The following is an 18,157-nucleotide window of genomic DNA, read 5'->3' as shown; positions in this document are numbered from 1 at the left end:
GTATGTGATTTCTGGAATTTCTGAGGGGCTGTGAGGGTCAGCCGCACATTTACTAGAGCTGAGTAGGCTGCTTGTTAAGACCTCTTTAGGTCTATTTAAAGAGCTGGCACATCTGCCACCCGTTTGCCTTTCCAGGGCAGTAAAACCTGGAAAGTGAAAGGACGGTGAACCATGATGAAAGAGATGGTCTTTATGAGATGCGCACTTAGATTGTTTGCACCACAGACTTTAAATGGACAAAATGGGACTTGTGTATATACAAATCAGCCTTCTCAAGTGCTTTTTTTTATTCTTTCCACTAGCACTAGGTACACTTAAGATGGCTATCCAGAAACATTGCACGTTGTTATGGAAAATCTCTGAAACTGAAGCACACACAGTAAAGCAGCTTAGATCTATATTATGCAATTTTTGCATGTCAGTTGCTCCAAATAGCATCTGTTTGAAATCTGAGGACTTTGATACCTAGAAATATTCCATAACACAACACAATACGAATTGACTGCAAATAAGAACGCTCCGACAAGGCTGGTGCCATCCAAAAGAAAAAGAAACCTCAAATTTTCTTGTTCAATGGACGTGATACCTACATACTGTATTACAGTGGTGGTTCATGATCACATGAGTAAATATGGTCATGCACATAATAATCTTAAGCAACAGCTCACAACAGGTCGTGGTATGTTGTAATTTTATCACAGCTAAGAGGTGTTGTTGGGGAACAACACAAAGCAGCATATCACAGCCTGAAGTGAACCATTTGTTTTATAAAATGGTTATCAAATATGACAATAGGAAATGTTTGGACACACATCCAATTTCAGTTTGTTATTAATAAATAAGTATGTTCACAATAACATAGGCCCTCCTGGGCTGGCTGCCTGCAAAGACCAAGGTGGGTACTAAGGAACGTAGCCTACACTAGCAGCTAGCATTCACCAAAGTCACACAATAACAAATTATTGGATCAAGGCAACGTTAGACCAGCAACTACTGAGTTCTACAAAGTAATAGAACATTGGAAAGGTCTGTCTGACGGCAAGGCACTATTTTTTTCTCAATGTGATACTGAATTGTGCAAAGGGATAAGACGTTATAACCGTTATATGTGGTTATCATACCACAGCTAAGAATCAGAAGATGAGATTGTTTGATTTGAGAAACCTGTTTTTTAAAGACAAATAAATCCTTTAATGAGAATATATGGCCAAAATAAAATTACTAGACAGATGTCTGCCTTCCAGAAATCAATGAGTGTGCAGAAGTCAAGAGTTAAACCCTCCCACCAGTGTGTTGTTGAGCTCAGGCTGGAATAGCAGTGGGAGACGCATCATAAAGGCTCCACCCAAGAGACTTAAGACTGACTCAAAGTATGGATTTCTGCCCATTCACCAGTATTTTTGATTGAGCTAACCAACGTTTTCTAGTAAAAATTAGCATTATGAGATGTGATGTTCAAATGGACCCTGACAACAAAATAAAAATTCTGCTAAAGGGTAGGCGGTGGCCTAGAGCTGGAGCAATTCATCTACATAACCGACATTATCTATCACGGAAATACGTCGACTAGCCTGTCTTAGGGTCTGCTCACACTGTCCTCCCGGACCACGAGCCGGACTTTAGGGTACTTGTCCCCCCTCCATCTCCCCCCCGCGCCCCAGCCCCGTTTGTACTCACACTACCAGGGCCGGCCAATGCTTCTTGCTGTCCATACGCCATCACGCCGTAACACGTCACACGCATTGATCGCGTGTGTGTGGCTTTGTTTACAAATCTTTCCACAGACCTCGGAGTTTTTGTGCGTCTTGTCGACTGTTTTTGAATATTTTCATCCGACCAAATCTGCAGTAAACACTCCACCTCCGCATCACACCAACGTGAACCTTTCACCGCCATTGTTGTTGTTGTTAAATGTCCGCGCATGGTCCCTCCTTCTATTTACATGTCCGAACAGGCGGACATAACGCTACTGCCGTAGGGCTCGTGCTCGTGCTCTTACACGTGCGCACGCTCGTGCTGGTACATGTGCAAACGGCTCCGCTAAAGCCCACCTCTTTCAAGCGGGCCGTGGACGGTCCGCTGGCCGCAGTTGAGCGCGGAGCGGGTGCACTCACATGGCTTAAAGGTACTAGGCTTTAGCTGAAAAACCGGTTTTGGCCGCGGGCAAAAGGACAGTGTGATCATGCCCTTAGACCATGGGAACAACATGAATTTTGAAAATGACCATCTAAACAAATGAAAGCTCTAGCCTTAAACTATTACTATTAAACTAAGATTAAAAAACATGGATTTCTCCTTAATCCATTCAGAAAACTGACTGCCTGGAACCTTCAATGTGATTAACGCCCCTGTTATCTGAAAGAAGGGATAAGGACATCTCTCTACTTGTTCCAAACATTATTACACACACACACGCACACGCACCATTTCTGCTCCCTAATCCTTTAAATCTAAATCACACTGCAAATCAGCCTTGATCAGGGCTGACTCAGTTGGAGAGGACACTAAGAGATGCGAAAATACACACACACACACACACACCAGTGAGGACGAAAATCAATCCTCACTTTTATTTAGGGTTGAGAACGTGACCTACATTTACTTTACAATCATGTGAAGGACAGTGATTCTCTCTCTCTCTCTCTCTCTCTCTCTCTCTTGATGATCTCAGTGTTCCTTCATCACAATTCTCTTGTGTGGAAGGACTGACGCTGCATCTTTCCCCGGGGTTGAAAAGCACCACTTTCTCTTAAAAAACCTTTTTTTTACACAGAACTGAACTTACTGGGAACTGAGACAAACTGGCTCATTTTGCAGCGGACATCAGCGCAGTTCTGATTCTGGCAAATTGCCCTAGAATGCCCATCATGGGAGTTGTATTTGCGTGGTGAAAATATTAAGGGATTGATAGCTCTACCTTCTTCTCAGTAGGAATGATAGGAAAGAAGATAGCTTACGCAACTATAAATGTACACAGCCGGACAAGGCTAAAGTCAACACGTTCACATAGTGAAATGATTTATGACCATTGTGCTTAACGTTCAATGTCACACTTTGGCAATTTTAAACATATGACTGTTCCATTTTACGTTATAGATTATGGGATTCCCCTCTCTCCATCCATACACTGTCGCTCTTCCTCTCTGTGTTTGCTGTCCACATCCTTTATACGCGCCTTTCGACAGATCGGAAAAACACAGTAAATCGATCCTGTTCAGAAAATTTTAATGATGGATAAAGTTTCTGAGCCTGTGTGTAAAGGCGATTGACACAAGATGAGGTCGTATTTATTTTTAAACGTGTGACAATTTCAGATGAAAAATACGGACTTGGTGTGCAAAGACCTTTAGTCTTGTTAAAAACCCAAAACACAATCTGATATTGCTTGTGTCAGAAAAAAACAATCCTCCTCCTTGACATTTCATCTGCATGGGTCATTCTAAAGTCCTGCCTTTGATCACACATGCTGCAATTTCTTCAGTAATACTTTATAAGAATATACAGCCCCCTGAAATTGAATTGCTCTGAGCCAAATTCGACCACCTGAAAGCAACAGATTTGTAATTTTGTTTACCTGGAATATCAACACAGCATATTTACCCTACAGTTATCTTGTCTAAGCTGAAAGACAGAAAACAAAAAGCAAAAAAGTAGGCACTTGCTGTTAAATCCCAGGCTGGAGGGAAGGTAAGACTCCATCATCTGCCTCATTATTTGGCGGTTATCCTAGGGATGGTCTTACACTATAATCACTATAATCCACTCCACTATGGGGGTAATGGTAGGGATGGATGGCACCGGTTACCATAGAAACGAGTGATAATAATGAAGTGTGTCAGGATATAGCTATCTATAGCCTGTCTAATTTGTGTGTGTGTGTGTGTGTGTGTGTGTGTGTGTGTGTGTGTGTGTGTGTGTTGTGTGTGGGCGCTGAGTTGATAGCTCTTCCAAAGATGTATTGCACCTGTGTGTGGGCTGAAGGCATAGCAGAACAGCATGATGACCAGTGTGCGCGAGTGTATTCTTATCCTGAGTGTAAAAGTATCCTCTGTAACACACAGTGGAAGCAAAGCTTTAAAACTTTCTAGCAGCAGTCACAAAGAACATTGTATAATAGATTGTATATTAAATAGCAAACTATATTCTGAGAAACATGTAAGCATTGACACCAAATGACTTAAGCCTGACCTCCTTTACTTTAAGAGCCTCAGGAATTAAAAGAGCTTTGGAAAACAAACCTTCACATATACATTTATTCTCTTTTAAAGCTGCTGTGGTAACCGATAACACAGTCTGCCCGACACTATATTAAAAGCCACAGATGACTTCCATCTCAACTATTCCCACCTTCTGCATTTTTCAAGCAACTACTCAAGCGTCTCTACACCCAGCCTTTTTTGTTTCTCTTTCTATGTGCACGTATCACAGCAAGAAACTCGCATTGAAAGCATCTGCCGAACCTCCGCTCAACATCTCTGTCTGTCTGCCCTCATCCTTTCTTGGTAAATCTCTCGAAAATCTTTTCATTTCTTTTCTTTGTACAAACTATTCTGGAAAAAGGGAGGAAAAACTGCTAATTTCTCTGCTCTGCCTTTTATTCTGTCGCATTTGTACCATCTCTGAGTGTCTAGCAGGGACTAGCAGCTACAGCACAAGTACAGGTTGTATACCACATACACATATAAAAATGCATGTGTCATGCAAGTGAGGGTGAGAAAGGACCACGAGAACATAAAATTAAATTTGATCAGATGACAACTCAAGCTTCATACAGAGCCTCCAGTGGTAAAATCTAGTCAGAAATAAAAGGCAAACAGTTAACAAAAGCGCCAAATCTCTAATCAGTGTCAGACACACAGAACGTGGCTGGCCGCTGATAGTGTAGCCAAATAAACACAAGGGCACTTTAAAGCGGTTTTCATGCTCAAGTGATAGCATTATCATTGTAACATTTGTTGAAGTAATGGAGATACTATGAGCCAAAACCACACTTTGAGCATTTGTTCATGTCGAACTTGGTCTAATGTTTCTCCTGAGCCTCTTTTTAAAAAAACGGGTCACATTCTGGGCTGACCAAAGGATTCCAGTCCAATAGGAAGTGTTTGATGAAAAAGAAAAAAAGGACACTTGCTTGCAATGCTTTGCTACATTAAAACTTTATTTGCTGTGAAATGCCAGTTGTTGGTCACTTTTAGACTCGGAAGCATGTCTGTGTAAATTTCCTGGCTTTTCATTCACAATGTCACAATACAATTATAAAGCCATATACTTGACTTGGTGGAGTATGTTCTATATTCAGACAACCGTTAACAAATTAAAAGCCAACACTGAAGGCCAATAGTCCTCGTTAAGTGTCCGATTTATGGCAGCTTGAGGAAAGACAAACAAAGTATAGAAAGATCGTGCATCAAAATTACGAAGGCATATTTCTATTTTAAGCAATCAACAAAAATTGGAACATTTCAGAAACATCTTAAATGGACACTTGTCCAATTTTATCTGGCTCTGAAAGACTGTATTCACTTTGACAATGTTAAATATGGAGACAGTAAGGCTTTGCTAGATCAGCAATCTGATATTGACACAGGGATATCAACAGTGTTTAGTGCCTTACAGCACTAAAAATACATTTAAGGACTACCTTCAAGGGAATTATTATTCCAAATAATAATGGCATGGCCTGCAAAGCTGTTGTGGAGGGCAGAGCACCGCCGATTTCCAGGCATGTCATTTGTGAGCAATGTGACCCCAACAGTGTAACACTACTTTATTCAATTTTAATCATTTATTTATTCATTTAGCCTCTAACATGCAGTCACACTAGCAGCTGTTTGAGGCTAATGCGTGTTTTACACTATTACACTCGGCGCCATACTCCTTCTGTGGGCTAAGCTCAACATTGTCACAATTAGATCAACTTATTCAGTCTAAGCTTTGCTTTCAGCCTCATCTTAGGTCCAGTTTTGCTAATATCAGCATGTTAAAATGTAAGTCACATAGGGGTGTCAACAATTTTGACTTTTGCTTTTAACGTCGAAATTCAATTGAATTTCCGATTTAAAGATATTTTCTTACACTGTAAGAGCCACTAGATAGCAGAAGGAGGTATACCTTGCAACAACAGTTTGAGTTTCTGAGGTGCACGTGAATGGACCATGAGCTTACGAGGTGCTTTATTTACATTTTGTGGTTTATTTACACAACTCGCTGGGAAGAAAATATGCTACCACACCCATGACTTCATGATAGGAGGATTTTCCACTTCTGTTGTTTCTCTATCTTCTCCAACTGATTGAAATTGAAAGTTTATTTCAATGACACCCCTAAAGTTAGGGATCAACCTATTATTAACATCCACTAGTCAGTTGACTGAAAAATATAATTCAACTATTTGGCAACTATTTTAAATACCAGACATTTGAATTTATTTGGAATTTAATTTAATTTAATTCAAAGAAATGTAATTATTTTTTTCTAGTATAGGACATACATCCTGTATGACACCATTGCATCCTGACAAAGCAGACTCTCCATCTACATTAAACAACAAAGAATATGCAAAAAAACATACAACAAAACAATACCGCAACATACATGTTAAGATAACAATAATTTTACAAATCTGTGCCTTTTTTTCTGTTTCATACAACTGAATATAGTAGGCTATATTTGGGGACAAAACAAGACATTGTATTTTTCTCTATTGTCTGACATTAATCAAGACAATAATCTTTAGTTCAGCCCTAATGAGAAAATGGGATCAACATGTCCGACAGTGACTTGTGCTATAAGCAGTGTTTAAGTGTTCACACGAACCAGCTCTTATGTGTGACTAGTGTCACTGTATTTTACACAGCTGGGTTTTGAACAAACAGACAGTAACCTCTTGCAATGCCCATATTATATCCCATATGACTTGGTATGACTTGGTATGCCCCCCCCCAAGTCTAAACAGTGTATAATTAATATGAAACATAAGTCACATATCAATACGTTATCATCATTATCATCATCATTTACCATCGACATTTATGACACTGTATTACTCCCCTGGGAAGGCAAGTACAACCTTGTTGCCACAGGCATTGACGCATCATTCCATCACTACTTTAAGAAAAAAAAAAACTCATCCAGGCAAATAATAAGGTACTCGATGTAATTTCTGGCATCTTTCCTGTCAGAGTTGCTCAACGAAATTATGTGAAATCACCTCTGATATCCAACAAAGAAATGTGTGTGAGGCCTCTAGTAGGTGCTTGGCTGAATGCAGCAAATGAATGTCTGTAATGTCAAGTGCTGTAAAGAGGCTGTGAAGCTTCATCGCTCACATAATTCCATTAATGCACCCTCATCTTCTGTCCAGCCTATTAGGCTTTTACCATATTTGTACATATTTGTCCGACATTCATTTTGTGCGAAAGGTCACAATTATACTAAATACTACACTAGATATTAAAATGAATTTTAATTTTAATTTTGAAGTAGAAAAAAATGAAAGGAAAAGTTTTATTCTCATCTCAGCAAGCTGTTTCTGCCATTCCTAAGATGCAGTGTAAGCATGTGAACCCACAGAAGAAAGAGTGAGCAGTTTAAATGAAGTTGTCCACACTAAACACAGCAAGAAAAGAAGTGGCTTTGGTCTAAAGAATCAGCTGCTTTGTCTCTATTTTCAGACACACGTTACAGATTTAGCAGCCGCCTTCAGACTGTGACTTCTGATAGAAAACGGCTCTTGTGCCTCCTGTGATTAGCTTGTGTAATGGAGAGATGGTGACACGAGGCAGTTTCATACCAGAACTTGAACAAAAAGAAGTTGCAGCGAATAATATGAATATAATAAACTAAAATAATTAACTAAGAAAGTCACTGCTGTCATCTAAAGTGGATAAACCCTGGTAATGTTTGTCCAGGGTTTTTTTTAAGTAATAGGCTGAATATGATAGACAAACACGTATACCAAATCTGTGTTTTATTAAGGAGAAAACAAACAAAAGACCACAACAATTAAAAACTCCCAACTAGGGCTGTGTATTGGCAAAAGCATGTATCATGATACACGGGTTACGATTCAATATATTGCAATATACTACAATATATTGTGCTACTATAAAGGGCAATATATTGCAATTTTTTAATCTAATTATAAGAAGACTGTCATAGTACATTACACACTGCTATCTAGCAGCCACAGGTTTAAACAACACAAAATGAGCCATTGTCTTCCACAAATATTTGCAAATATTACATCAATACAGTGTTTTTGAGAATCAATACAGTATCACAAAACACAATATTGTGATACTCAAGTGCATTGATATTTCATTAAAACCTCACTCCCAATGAAAGCTCCAAAAAGCCATTCTCATGCTTTAACCCTTAGAAAACAGTGACGTCAATTGACAGACGGAAGCAAAATAAAAACAAATGCATTTTGTATATGAAATTGTCTGTTGATTTTTTAAGTTTGGGTACCAGGAAGACATCCAATTTCTCTTTTAGGTCTTGAGGTGAAAAAGTCTGGGAACCTCTGGGCTTACAGGATAGAGACAATGATGATGTGCCCCTGTGATGTGTGCGTGCATGTTACTGTTAAATAATAAAAACAAGCACACTTCTACTCCAAATGTGGGTGTGCACACGAGAGAGACAAACAATGAAATGAAACACCCCGCTCAGTCTGGAGTGTGACCGTCAGAAAGGCGCTACAATCTCATGTAGCCCTCGTGTTATGAGGCAGCCTTTCTGGTGATATGATATGCACACACAAGAACACAGACACATTCACGCACACACACCCATCTAGGAAATGACAATGGGCCTCATCTGTGGATAATGGTCCATCACAACCCATGATGGTTTCCTCTAGAAGAGTAAATGGCAGCAAATGGGATGTTGATTGAATCACAGCATTGTCATGTACATACCAGATGGTATGGTTGCACCTAACCATGACACCAAGGAAACAAACAGCGTCTAACAGGCTCAGTTTCCTAAATAAAGTTGATAGGAAGGCTCTTAACAAGAAGAGAGAAAGCAATAATCCGGAGGAATTGTGAAAAACAATAAGTAAGCAATGTTACTCACTCAGACACCTTGGAGCTTTTATGTCATATTTAGGCTTGGTTGGTGCGACGGAGGGCAGAAAGAAGGTGTCATAAGCAGGGAGCTAAGAGTTCAACTCAAAAGCTAAGCATGGATCCCCCATGTTGGCAAACATCCACCTAATTAACCATAGCCCCCGACCTGCCTCTGTGAACAGGGACTAGAAAGGAGAATTTCCCTACGGGGTCAGTAAAGTCTGACTTAACGCAGCTTTACATTACATCGCACATTCTAAAATGCAGGAAAAACCCAGCCCTCTATAGACACTTGTCTACTTCAATTACCTTTAAAAAAACTGTTTGATTTGTCTGGGAAGCCTCGCTGTCCTCGAGTTATAGCACGTTCGTTCTCACTGCTTTTCAGCTCTCCCAGCCTGTGGATACATTAAATTAGCTGCTGGCGTCATGGAAACATGCTCCAGGATTGAACAAAGGCAACCAATCTTGTTAAAGAGCCCTTATTAAAAGAGGGTTTTAACAAACCAGCACGCTGAAAAGTTGTTGTTTTTTCCACTATCATGAATGAAGTAACCAGGGGGATGAGAGAATACTGCCAACACTGATGAAACTTCTACCCCCTTATATGAGTATGTGACTCTAATAACAAATGTAATAGTACCTCAAGCCATGGAAGGTAGAGTTGTGTGTAATGGTTCAAACTGTCAATCAGTACGTTTACATGCAGTTTAAAAACCTGATTATATTTGGTTTAAGGGCATACCCAGGTTTCTCAAACACCATGTAAACACAGTACCCCAGGTAAAAAGTTGGAGTTGTCATACCCCAGTTAACAGACCTAGAGAACTCTTTCAGTTTGCTGATTCTTCGCGCATGTATACAGCGTTCTCAGGTTATAATAGGGTTTCTCGAAGGAAGCAACGGCACTGAAAACAACGTAAAAAAAAACCGTTTCAGTCATAATTCTGTCCAAGTCGGCCGTTTGTGATTTTCACAATGGTGAACCGGGAAGGAAGCTGCATTCAGTCCAGCTGTATGTTGGCGGAGAGCAACCTACTGTACAGGAGGTTGAGTTACTCCATCATTTTCCAATTCAACCGCCTTTCATGTATACAAGGGGAACTTCAATCCCTTAACCGGAGTAAGGCCATTTTTGGTTTACTGAAGTGCATGTATACGCACTGAATGTGATGCTTGAGGGCTGAGACACTATAGGGCTGAGTATCGCCACTGATTACCCAAGCCACTAGATTACGATTCGATTTTCAATTCGATTCAATATCGATTTGATGGGGGACATTAAAGTTCTAAAACCAATTTTGCTTGCATATGAAAGAGATTCTCAGAGAACTAATGCTGTAAATTGTACAAGGAATCCTCTAACCTGGTGCATTATTAAAAATATTAATGCTTACATTAAGAATTGACCAAAAGCAGTTGCATTAATGTACTTTTTATTTAATATGAACACACTACAGTAGTCAAGGTGCAACTCTACAGTCAGTGAGTATCGAGGGACATTTTTATTCAGATACCTTGAGATCAAGGGACAAATGGCTATGACAGTTTTTCCCTCGCCAAAATGTAGCCTAAATTTTGAGCATTATTTGGCACCCTTCTTGACAAGATAGCAAGACGTAGATAGTCTCAATTTCCTTAGGTCTTATAGTTTCGCATGATGCCAAAAAGATTGATTCTGGATTTAACAAATGGATATCTGATAATTCTAATGAAAATCTATTTGAATTGGAAAATTGTTTTTTGTTTTTTTTAACCCTGTTAAACCCTGTTTTTTTGGGGGGGGTTCCCCTGTGCAGATGCCGGTGCTAATCTTGCACCGCAAGCTTTAGTAATGTGTATGAACTCCATTATGTGTTGTTAGGCAAATGTGGGGCCCACAAAATAATAGGATTTTTCTTCTCTTTCATTCATTCTGCCGGTGTGAGTAACCTAGGTGTCCTTCCAGCCATCCATCTGGCCATTCAACCAAACAGTCCACATCCTACCATTTATACGGTCCTCCATTCTTGAGTCAAACCATCCATCCTCTCAGTCTGCCAACAGCGGCAAAACAAGCACCCCTTCAAGTCATTACAGGATCTCAAAGGCGATTTAACACACCCACATGCTACCTGTTCATTCAAAATCTGCACGCACACTCAAAAATATACAAAGTGGAAACAGAGAAACCATCTTTGATTCTGGGGTTAAACCAACTGTTAAACTGCTAAAAATGCTCACACTGTGATCAAGTACTTCACTGATTTGAATAGAAACACAGTGGTCAAAAATAGTTACACCTTTTGGGTTTACTTTGCAAATGACAGCAGATGTTCCCCAGCAAAGGTCTCAGAGCAGATTAAGTCTTTCAAATTCCGATGGTGCCATAATCCTCCAGTAATTGCAAGAGCTAACACACAGCCGTCTAGTGACTACATCAAATAGGTTCAAAACACATGAATATTTAGGTAATTCAGCTTTCAATGGGTGTCGTTTCACTAGCCTTTGCTGAATGCCATTATGGTCTCAGTCACCATGGTCAATGGGGGAAAAAAGTAGGCCGCAGTGGTCTGGTTCACCAAATATTTTCCTTCAGTGATTTTTTTGTTTGACGGAAAAAATGAATTCTTCTCACCCAGCTTTGGATTAGAATACTGATGGCAAACTACCTCAACTTTAATAGCAGGAGGAGAGTTTACTGACAAGACGATGGCAGAGGATTTGGTATCATAGCGAAAAGCAAACGCATTTATTTGGCAATATTTCAGATTGAAACACCAATGCTAATAGGGAACCTTACATTAATGAGGCAATCTGTAAACTTCGGCTGCCGCCTCACACAAGGAACACAATGCAGGTACACCCGCACCACAGTGCAAGCTTAGCCGGAGAGGACAACCAGGCTGTATTGTCTGAATCATGGCAGCTGAGTGTCAGAAGTCTCTTTAAAAATTCTAATAATTGTGCTGACACAATGGCTGCAGGGCTGTTACTGTGGGGGAAAAAAATCATTCATTGGTTTTGTGTCTGAAAGATATGTTTATATAGATATATTATAATATAATTTTGTGACCCCGTTCATCGAAATGACAGACGAGAAAGTCTCACACAACCATCTGCAAAAAAGACATGCTATTTCTTCCTGTGAAAATTTTTGTAAAATAATTTTTGCAAGAATGAGCACAATTCTGAGTGCTCTCCGGTGCTCTTTTCACTGTACAGATGAAGCTATTAAGAGTACAAATTCAAAGTTTGGAGGAAAACTTCAGATTTATCTACTTAGGCCACATTAAAAGGTGAATACGAGTTCTGAAAGTAGGCGTGCTACAGGAGACGCACACTGACTCAGGTCAGCCAAAGGTTGGGCGTTGTCAGCATTTTTCTTGTGAGCTTGAAAAAGGGCATGTCAGCCAAAGACAGGAAGGTGCCAGAGCTACTTCAGCAGAGACATAATGGTCGACAGACACTGAAAGTAGGAGAAGGAATGCATTTATCCGTGTCTCCTGTGATGCATCACCTCTCTATCCTCCCCCCCAAAAAAATGGTCATGCTGGCTGATGAATAGCACCATTCACAGAAGAAGAACAGAGTAGAGTTATCCCTAAGGGACTGAGAGGGGAAAATGATTATTTCTTGGCTAAATGGTTCTGATAGAGTTACAACTAAATCTTGTCTGAGAGGGAACTTTAAACCAATACTCAATCATATAAGCTACAATGTGACTGAGCTCTGTCTAAGTTACAGACTTTATCCAGACCTGCATTTCTTGATTTAGTTATACTGAGTCATCCTGGCCCGTCTTATTACACAACAAACATTTCATTTGCATTTACATTTAACCTAATTGCAGCAAATGTTTTCATGTGTGATGTTTCTATATGTTTTTGCAATTTGAAAACCTATCTATAATGGATTGTGCCATTTTTCCATATTTCAGATGAGCCAGGACAATATTACTTTGGTAAAATGTATGTCATGAAAAGTACCACAAAATGAAGGATTAATCTGGCAACCTTTCCAGAAACAAGTAGTGCTTTACAGTCTGTACTTTGGTTTGAAAGTCATGGATAATTTCCCACCCTGCCTGTAAATTCAGTTCGCTTTTCACAGTGATAACTAATTCAAAAGGGAGCCTAGAATTTCCTTCAGAGGAATAGTATCACATTTTTGTAAAATATGCTTATTCGCTTTCTTCTCTCTGGTTGTTTTCTACATTTTGATTTTTGTACGGATTAAATGAGCTATAACGTGTTGAGTGGTAGTTAGATTTTGTCCTCGTTTCCAGTCTTTCGGCTGAGCAAAAAGTTCTTTCACATAACAAAAAGACTGGTCACCTTGACCACCCCCCCTGCTGGCTGTGGCTCCCTTTATGTTAGCGGATGGGACAAAGGCCAAACTCAAAAGTATTCAACAAATGTTTCCTAAAGATGTTTTCAGCCATTGTATGTAGTTATAATCATCATGCCGATGTTAGTTCAAGTGTTTTTGTATTTTTTCCAACAAGTTTGGTTTTAATTTGATGCGATAAAAATGTGGTGTAAAGTCATAATTGACAGCTGTGATTAACTCACGAGTCAGACAGGACCTCGATAACATGGCTCAACTGCCTGATCACGACTGTGCAAGATGGCAGCGTACGTACACGGGACATTTTGGCTTCTCTTTTGTACAGTGGGAGGAAGTTGAGACACGTTGTCTATCTTTATATACAGTCTATGGCAAAGGCTCCACAAAGAGAAGAAAAGTGATTAATTCTTATTCCTTGTTTGTATAAATGAAGAATGAAGAAATGGAGAGAAAAAAGTCAGCAGTAACCGGGCACACACCCAGACAGGCAAGAGATGATTATGAGGACGCAGAGCGGCCTATGCACTCTTGTATTGCCAAATGATTCCTTCAGTGTGCATATGGTAATTGTTAAACTTGTATAAACACTGCATGGATAAAATCCAACATCTGCAGTAGGAAGGCAGTGATGACGCAACACAGCCGAGCAGCAGACAGTAATCTCTTCCCAGAGACAATACACAGAGAGATGTGACCTTGCATGTCCCCATGACTCCAAATCTCAGCGCACACGCACACACGTATAAGTGCATGACCCTGGGGAATTTCAAAACAAAAATATCTCCCAGAACTTCAAGCCTCACCCCGACTCCTACCCTCTTCTCTTTCCGTCATCTCCGTCATCCTTCTCTGTCCCATCCCCTAAACCTCAGAAGTCAGCACCAAGTAGTTTATCCGTACTCGCCATCCATCCATTTATTCTTTCATTCCATTCTTGCTCTCCCTTTGGATGGACAGGAAACTTTGAGGATGACACTGAGCTCAATGTGTGCAGCCATGATAAGAAAAATAGAACCTCCTCTATGTTTCTCCTCCACACCCATTAAAGGAGCTGTACTCAACATTCAGAACATTAATATACCATCAAACAAATGTATGTGTTGTAGTGCTATAGTGGAGTAATAGAGTTCTGCAGGGATGACATATTTTTGTAGGCCGACCCGGAAGGAAGCATCGCCATAGTTCCCTCTTCAAAAATCCAACAGGATGCCGGCCCTATGAGTGCTTTTGGAAGAGGCTAAGTGCAGTAATTGCAGAGTGATTTGTGCATCAGAGTCTCCAAAACACCACAAAGGTCTCCAATAATATCAGAAACAGTCGCTAGATTTCTCTATAGGATGGATGAGGATTTGGAAAGTCACCAGATTTGGCGAGAAACTTGCCGCCGGTCTCCTCGTCTCTTCTTCTCCGTTGTTGGTGTATTTCTGTGGCAGTTACAGCGCCACATCCTGGCCTGGCATGTGTATTTTTAGCCGTTCACTGGTTTCGTGTGGACGCAGATATTGGATGTATGCTGGGTCCAGCGCCTTTTCTCTAGACAGCCACATACGGCAACATACACTCTACCCTCGTTGGGAACAATTGTAAAAAGACCCTGGCACTTAAAATAAATGCAATGTGGACGATGGTCCTTTAGCCTTTGTTAACCAGAGCTTAAGGCATCTCACCAAAAAATCATTAAAAAAACCCACTGACTTCAAGGCGAGGGAACCGGATGTGAAGAATTTCTAACTCATCTCCGGATTTTAGGCAAGACTAGTAGAAAGGGGCAGTCACCCCCCAAAACAAATGACTGAGCTTTGGGGTATGAGCATAGACTGTATAAAATATGGACGTAGCATACCCATTGGGGTCCATTCACTCAACTTAATCCAATCGTGCTCGCCTACAGGAGTCGCCATCTTGTCAGACTTCGACTCCGCCTCATTTCCTCTTACAAAAAGAGGGCATTGATGTGACGTTGGGGGGAGGGAAATACGTCCATCTAGCTGACGATTACCTCCGAGGAGAATGAGGGCGAGCGGCTAGCTGTCACTCAAGACACCATGCTCCTAATTATTCATAAACTTTAACCTCCAATAAAATAAAAACTAGCCTGGTACAAAACAATTCACCCCCTTAGTGTTGTCATGGAGATATGACCTAAACATACAGACTAGAATGGTTTTTGTACTAGGCCTTAAATAGGTTTTATTATGCTGTGTAAACGGCCTGTTTAACATGGGGGCCAATGAGAAACTGCTCTATTGTGCAAACTACTCCTAGTGGACACTCTGAGAACTGCAGTTTTTGGCACTTCCTTATTGGATCAACCAGGAAGTCGCTGTGGTGGGGGCTTGGGTATGAAACATTCGCAGTAAAATCAGGTCTGCAATTGCTGTGAGGCACAATAGGTGGTGCACTATCATAGACAGAGAAGAAAGACACGACGCAAGCGCACCAAAACAGCACCTGAGTGGAAACCATCACTTTATTTAAAGCACCATCTGCTGGAACCCTCCAACAGCGCAGCATCACTTCCATTGTGCATGTGTCATACCCCAAAGATCAGACTTCTTTTGGTGTCCCATCTGTCCTTCCATAGCCTTGGCTCATTCCTTCAGCACTCTATGGTGTCCTGAGCAGGGAATTAAGTTACTCTCCCTCTGTGTGCGTTGAAATCCGAGTTTCTCTGTTTGTTTTTGTTTCCAGTCGCAAACACGTATTAGTGTATGTGGCCGTGAAAAAAAAGGTTACTATTGTATGTACTGAGCAACAGTCTGTGAAAACCGTGTTGAGGCAATCCCAGCCCACTTTATTTTAATGGTATATCAAGCAGAGCTCCTTTAAGGGGACTTCCCTCTAAGTTAGAAATGTCAACAAAAATGACACCCTGCTTCCTGGGATTGATCCAAATAAGGCTTTATCAGTGTAAAATGACAAATGGAAGCAAAGTGCAGTGTCGGGTTGGCTGATGACAACTCTGCTTCTTGTTTGCTAAAATATATGTGAGATTAATGTATCCATCACCTTTTCTAAATGTTACAATATAACAGGGGATGTACAGATGACACCTCACTTGAACTCATAGTCTTTTAAAGAAATATCCTGTTTTACTTTATTATAGGTATCCTGAAGAACTTTCACTGTGGCCTTACAGCGTGACAATAACCAGAAAAACAAAACAAAAGTATTGTTATTTTTTAAAGCTGCAATTGACAAGAGTTAATTGAAAATGTTCAGCCAGCCCATAAGCCTTAACACAAAGCAGGGATACATCTTTGTCCACAGGGATCTTCTCAATTCCTAAAATTGTTAGTGTTGAGTGTTAGCTGAAGGTTACATGTCTGTGGAGACTAAGAGATTGAAGGGAAGGGAATGTGAAAACATATGTAAAAGATTTGAAAGCAAGCAGCGTTTAATCTGTCTTCACCTTGACCCTTTCATTCCTGAAAAAATAACTTTGTTTGAACAAAAACAATTATTTGGCCCAGACACTGCTTTACACTTCTCCAGAGAAGAGTAAATTTCACATGAGCTTTCACCTCAGCATCTAAACTGACAAGATGTCAGTGGAGACAGCGCGCTGCAGCCAGACCATTATTCCACCTGACTACCAGCCCTCAGCTGTAAGAAAAACCCAACACCCACGCATTGCAACAACACAAGCCATAGAGATGAGCGAGAAAACAATGATGTGGGTGATAATTGAAAAAAAGATGCTGTTGTGCTGTATAGCATTCATGCCAGGACAAGAGAGAAATCATCTTCACCTTCTAATTTTAGACCAAGTCGTGAGACCAAATAGACAATTAGGGTGCACACAGACAATAGCCCTTTCTTTCTGATATGCAGTGCAACTGTCTGTAAAACACCACTAAGTGCAGCAGAGACCCCTGCTCTGCAGTGTGTCACTGCCATTATGTGCAATCAATAGGGCAGCACGAATTTAATGCAATGCAATTTACGTGTGTGTGTGTAACAGTGTTGGTACCACAGCATAATATGGTCCTATTATATGACTTCTATAGGGTGCTGACGTGAGGTAATGATACCAGTTTATATTATCAGTCTACTCTACCATTTGATCATGCAAATTATCCCATGTAGCCTATAATGGATCTTTATCTGATAAAAGTGTTGTATAGGACAGAGTTAAGTGTACCGTTTGTTTAGAATCTTCCTAAAATAGGCTTTTAATAGGATTATTCAAGTATTTTTTCTTTTTTTGCTGATGGAAAATGGCAGAAAAAATGGACAGAGAAGTGTAAGACTTTGTTGTGACAGAGAAAGAGAAATGCAGAACATGAGGGAATGGCTTCAATGAGGCTCTTTGAGTTCACCTTACATGTATTTCTCTCTCTCACACACACACACACACACACACACACGTAACCTCCTGCCACATGTCTGGGACAGCAAACCCAACGGTTTAGCTGTCAGACTTCCCCGAACAATAGCGAACACCATTCGTGGTGAAAATGACCAAAACACTACAAGTTAAAAAGAATTTAAAGAAACAAGTCGAAAACTCACCTCCTCCACTGTGAGAGGCATGCATATCCTGTACTCCTTCAGCAACATCTTTACCCCTCCGCGCGTCTCTTATGCGTTATTCACAATGTGTCAAACAAGCCAAGTAAATGTCCCCTCCGCCACCCGACGGGATGTGTGTAATATCTGGAGACGTGTCAGCGCATGTGGGAGGATGGTTATCCCGGGTTATGAAATACACCCCGAGTTACTGCTGAGTTCTTTCATCGGAACCAGCG

The 18,157-nt window shown here is 40.5% G+C and overlaps 1 protein-coding gene across 1 annotated transcript in view; it reads right to left on the bottom strand.

Moving 5' to 3' along the window:
* Nucleotides 1-18,157, bottom strand: part of LOC310957729 (cytoplasmic phosphatidylinositol transfer protein 1-like) — an 80,798-nt gene extending 62,641 nt beyond the window's left edge. The window contains exon 1 of the mRNA XM_083928426.1: nt 17,922-18,157. Within this exon, the coding sequence (XP_083784552.1) occupies nt 17,922-17,969 (48 nt within the window). The 5' untranslated portion in view covers nt 17,970-18,157. The remainder of the gene's footprint in view (nt 1-17,921) is intronic.

The sequence above is a fragment of the Echiichthys vipera genome (genome assembly GCF_963691815.1).
Source record: "Echiichthys vipera genome assembly, chromosome: 2".
NCBI lineage: Eukaryota > Metazoa > Chordata > Actinopteri > Perciformes > Trachinidae > Echiichthys > Echiichthys vipera.
The sequence above is the reverse complement of the archived record's forward strand: the minus strand, read 5'-3'. Positions and strand labels throughout refer to the sequence as shown.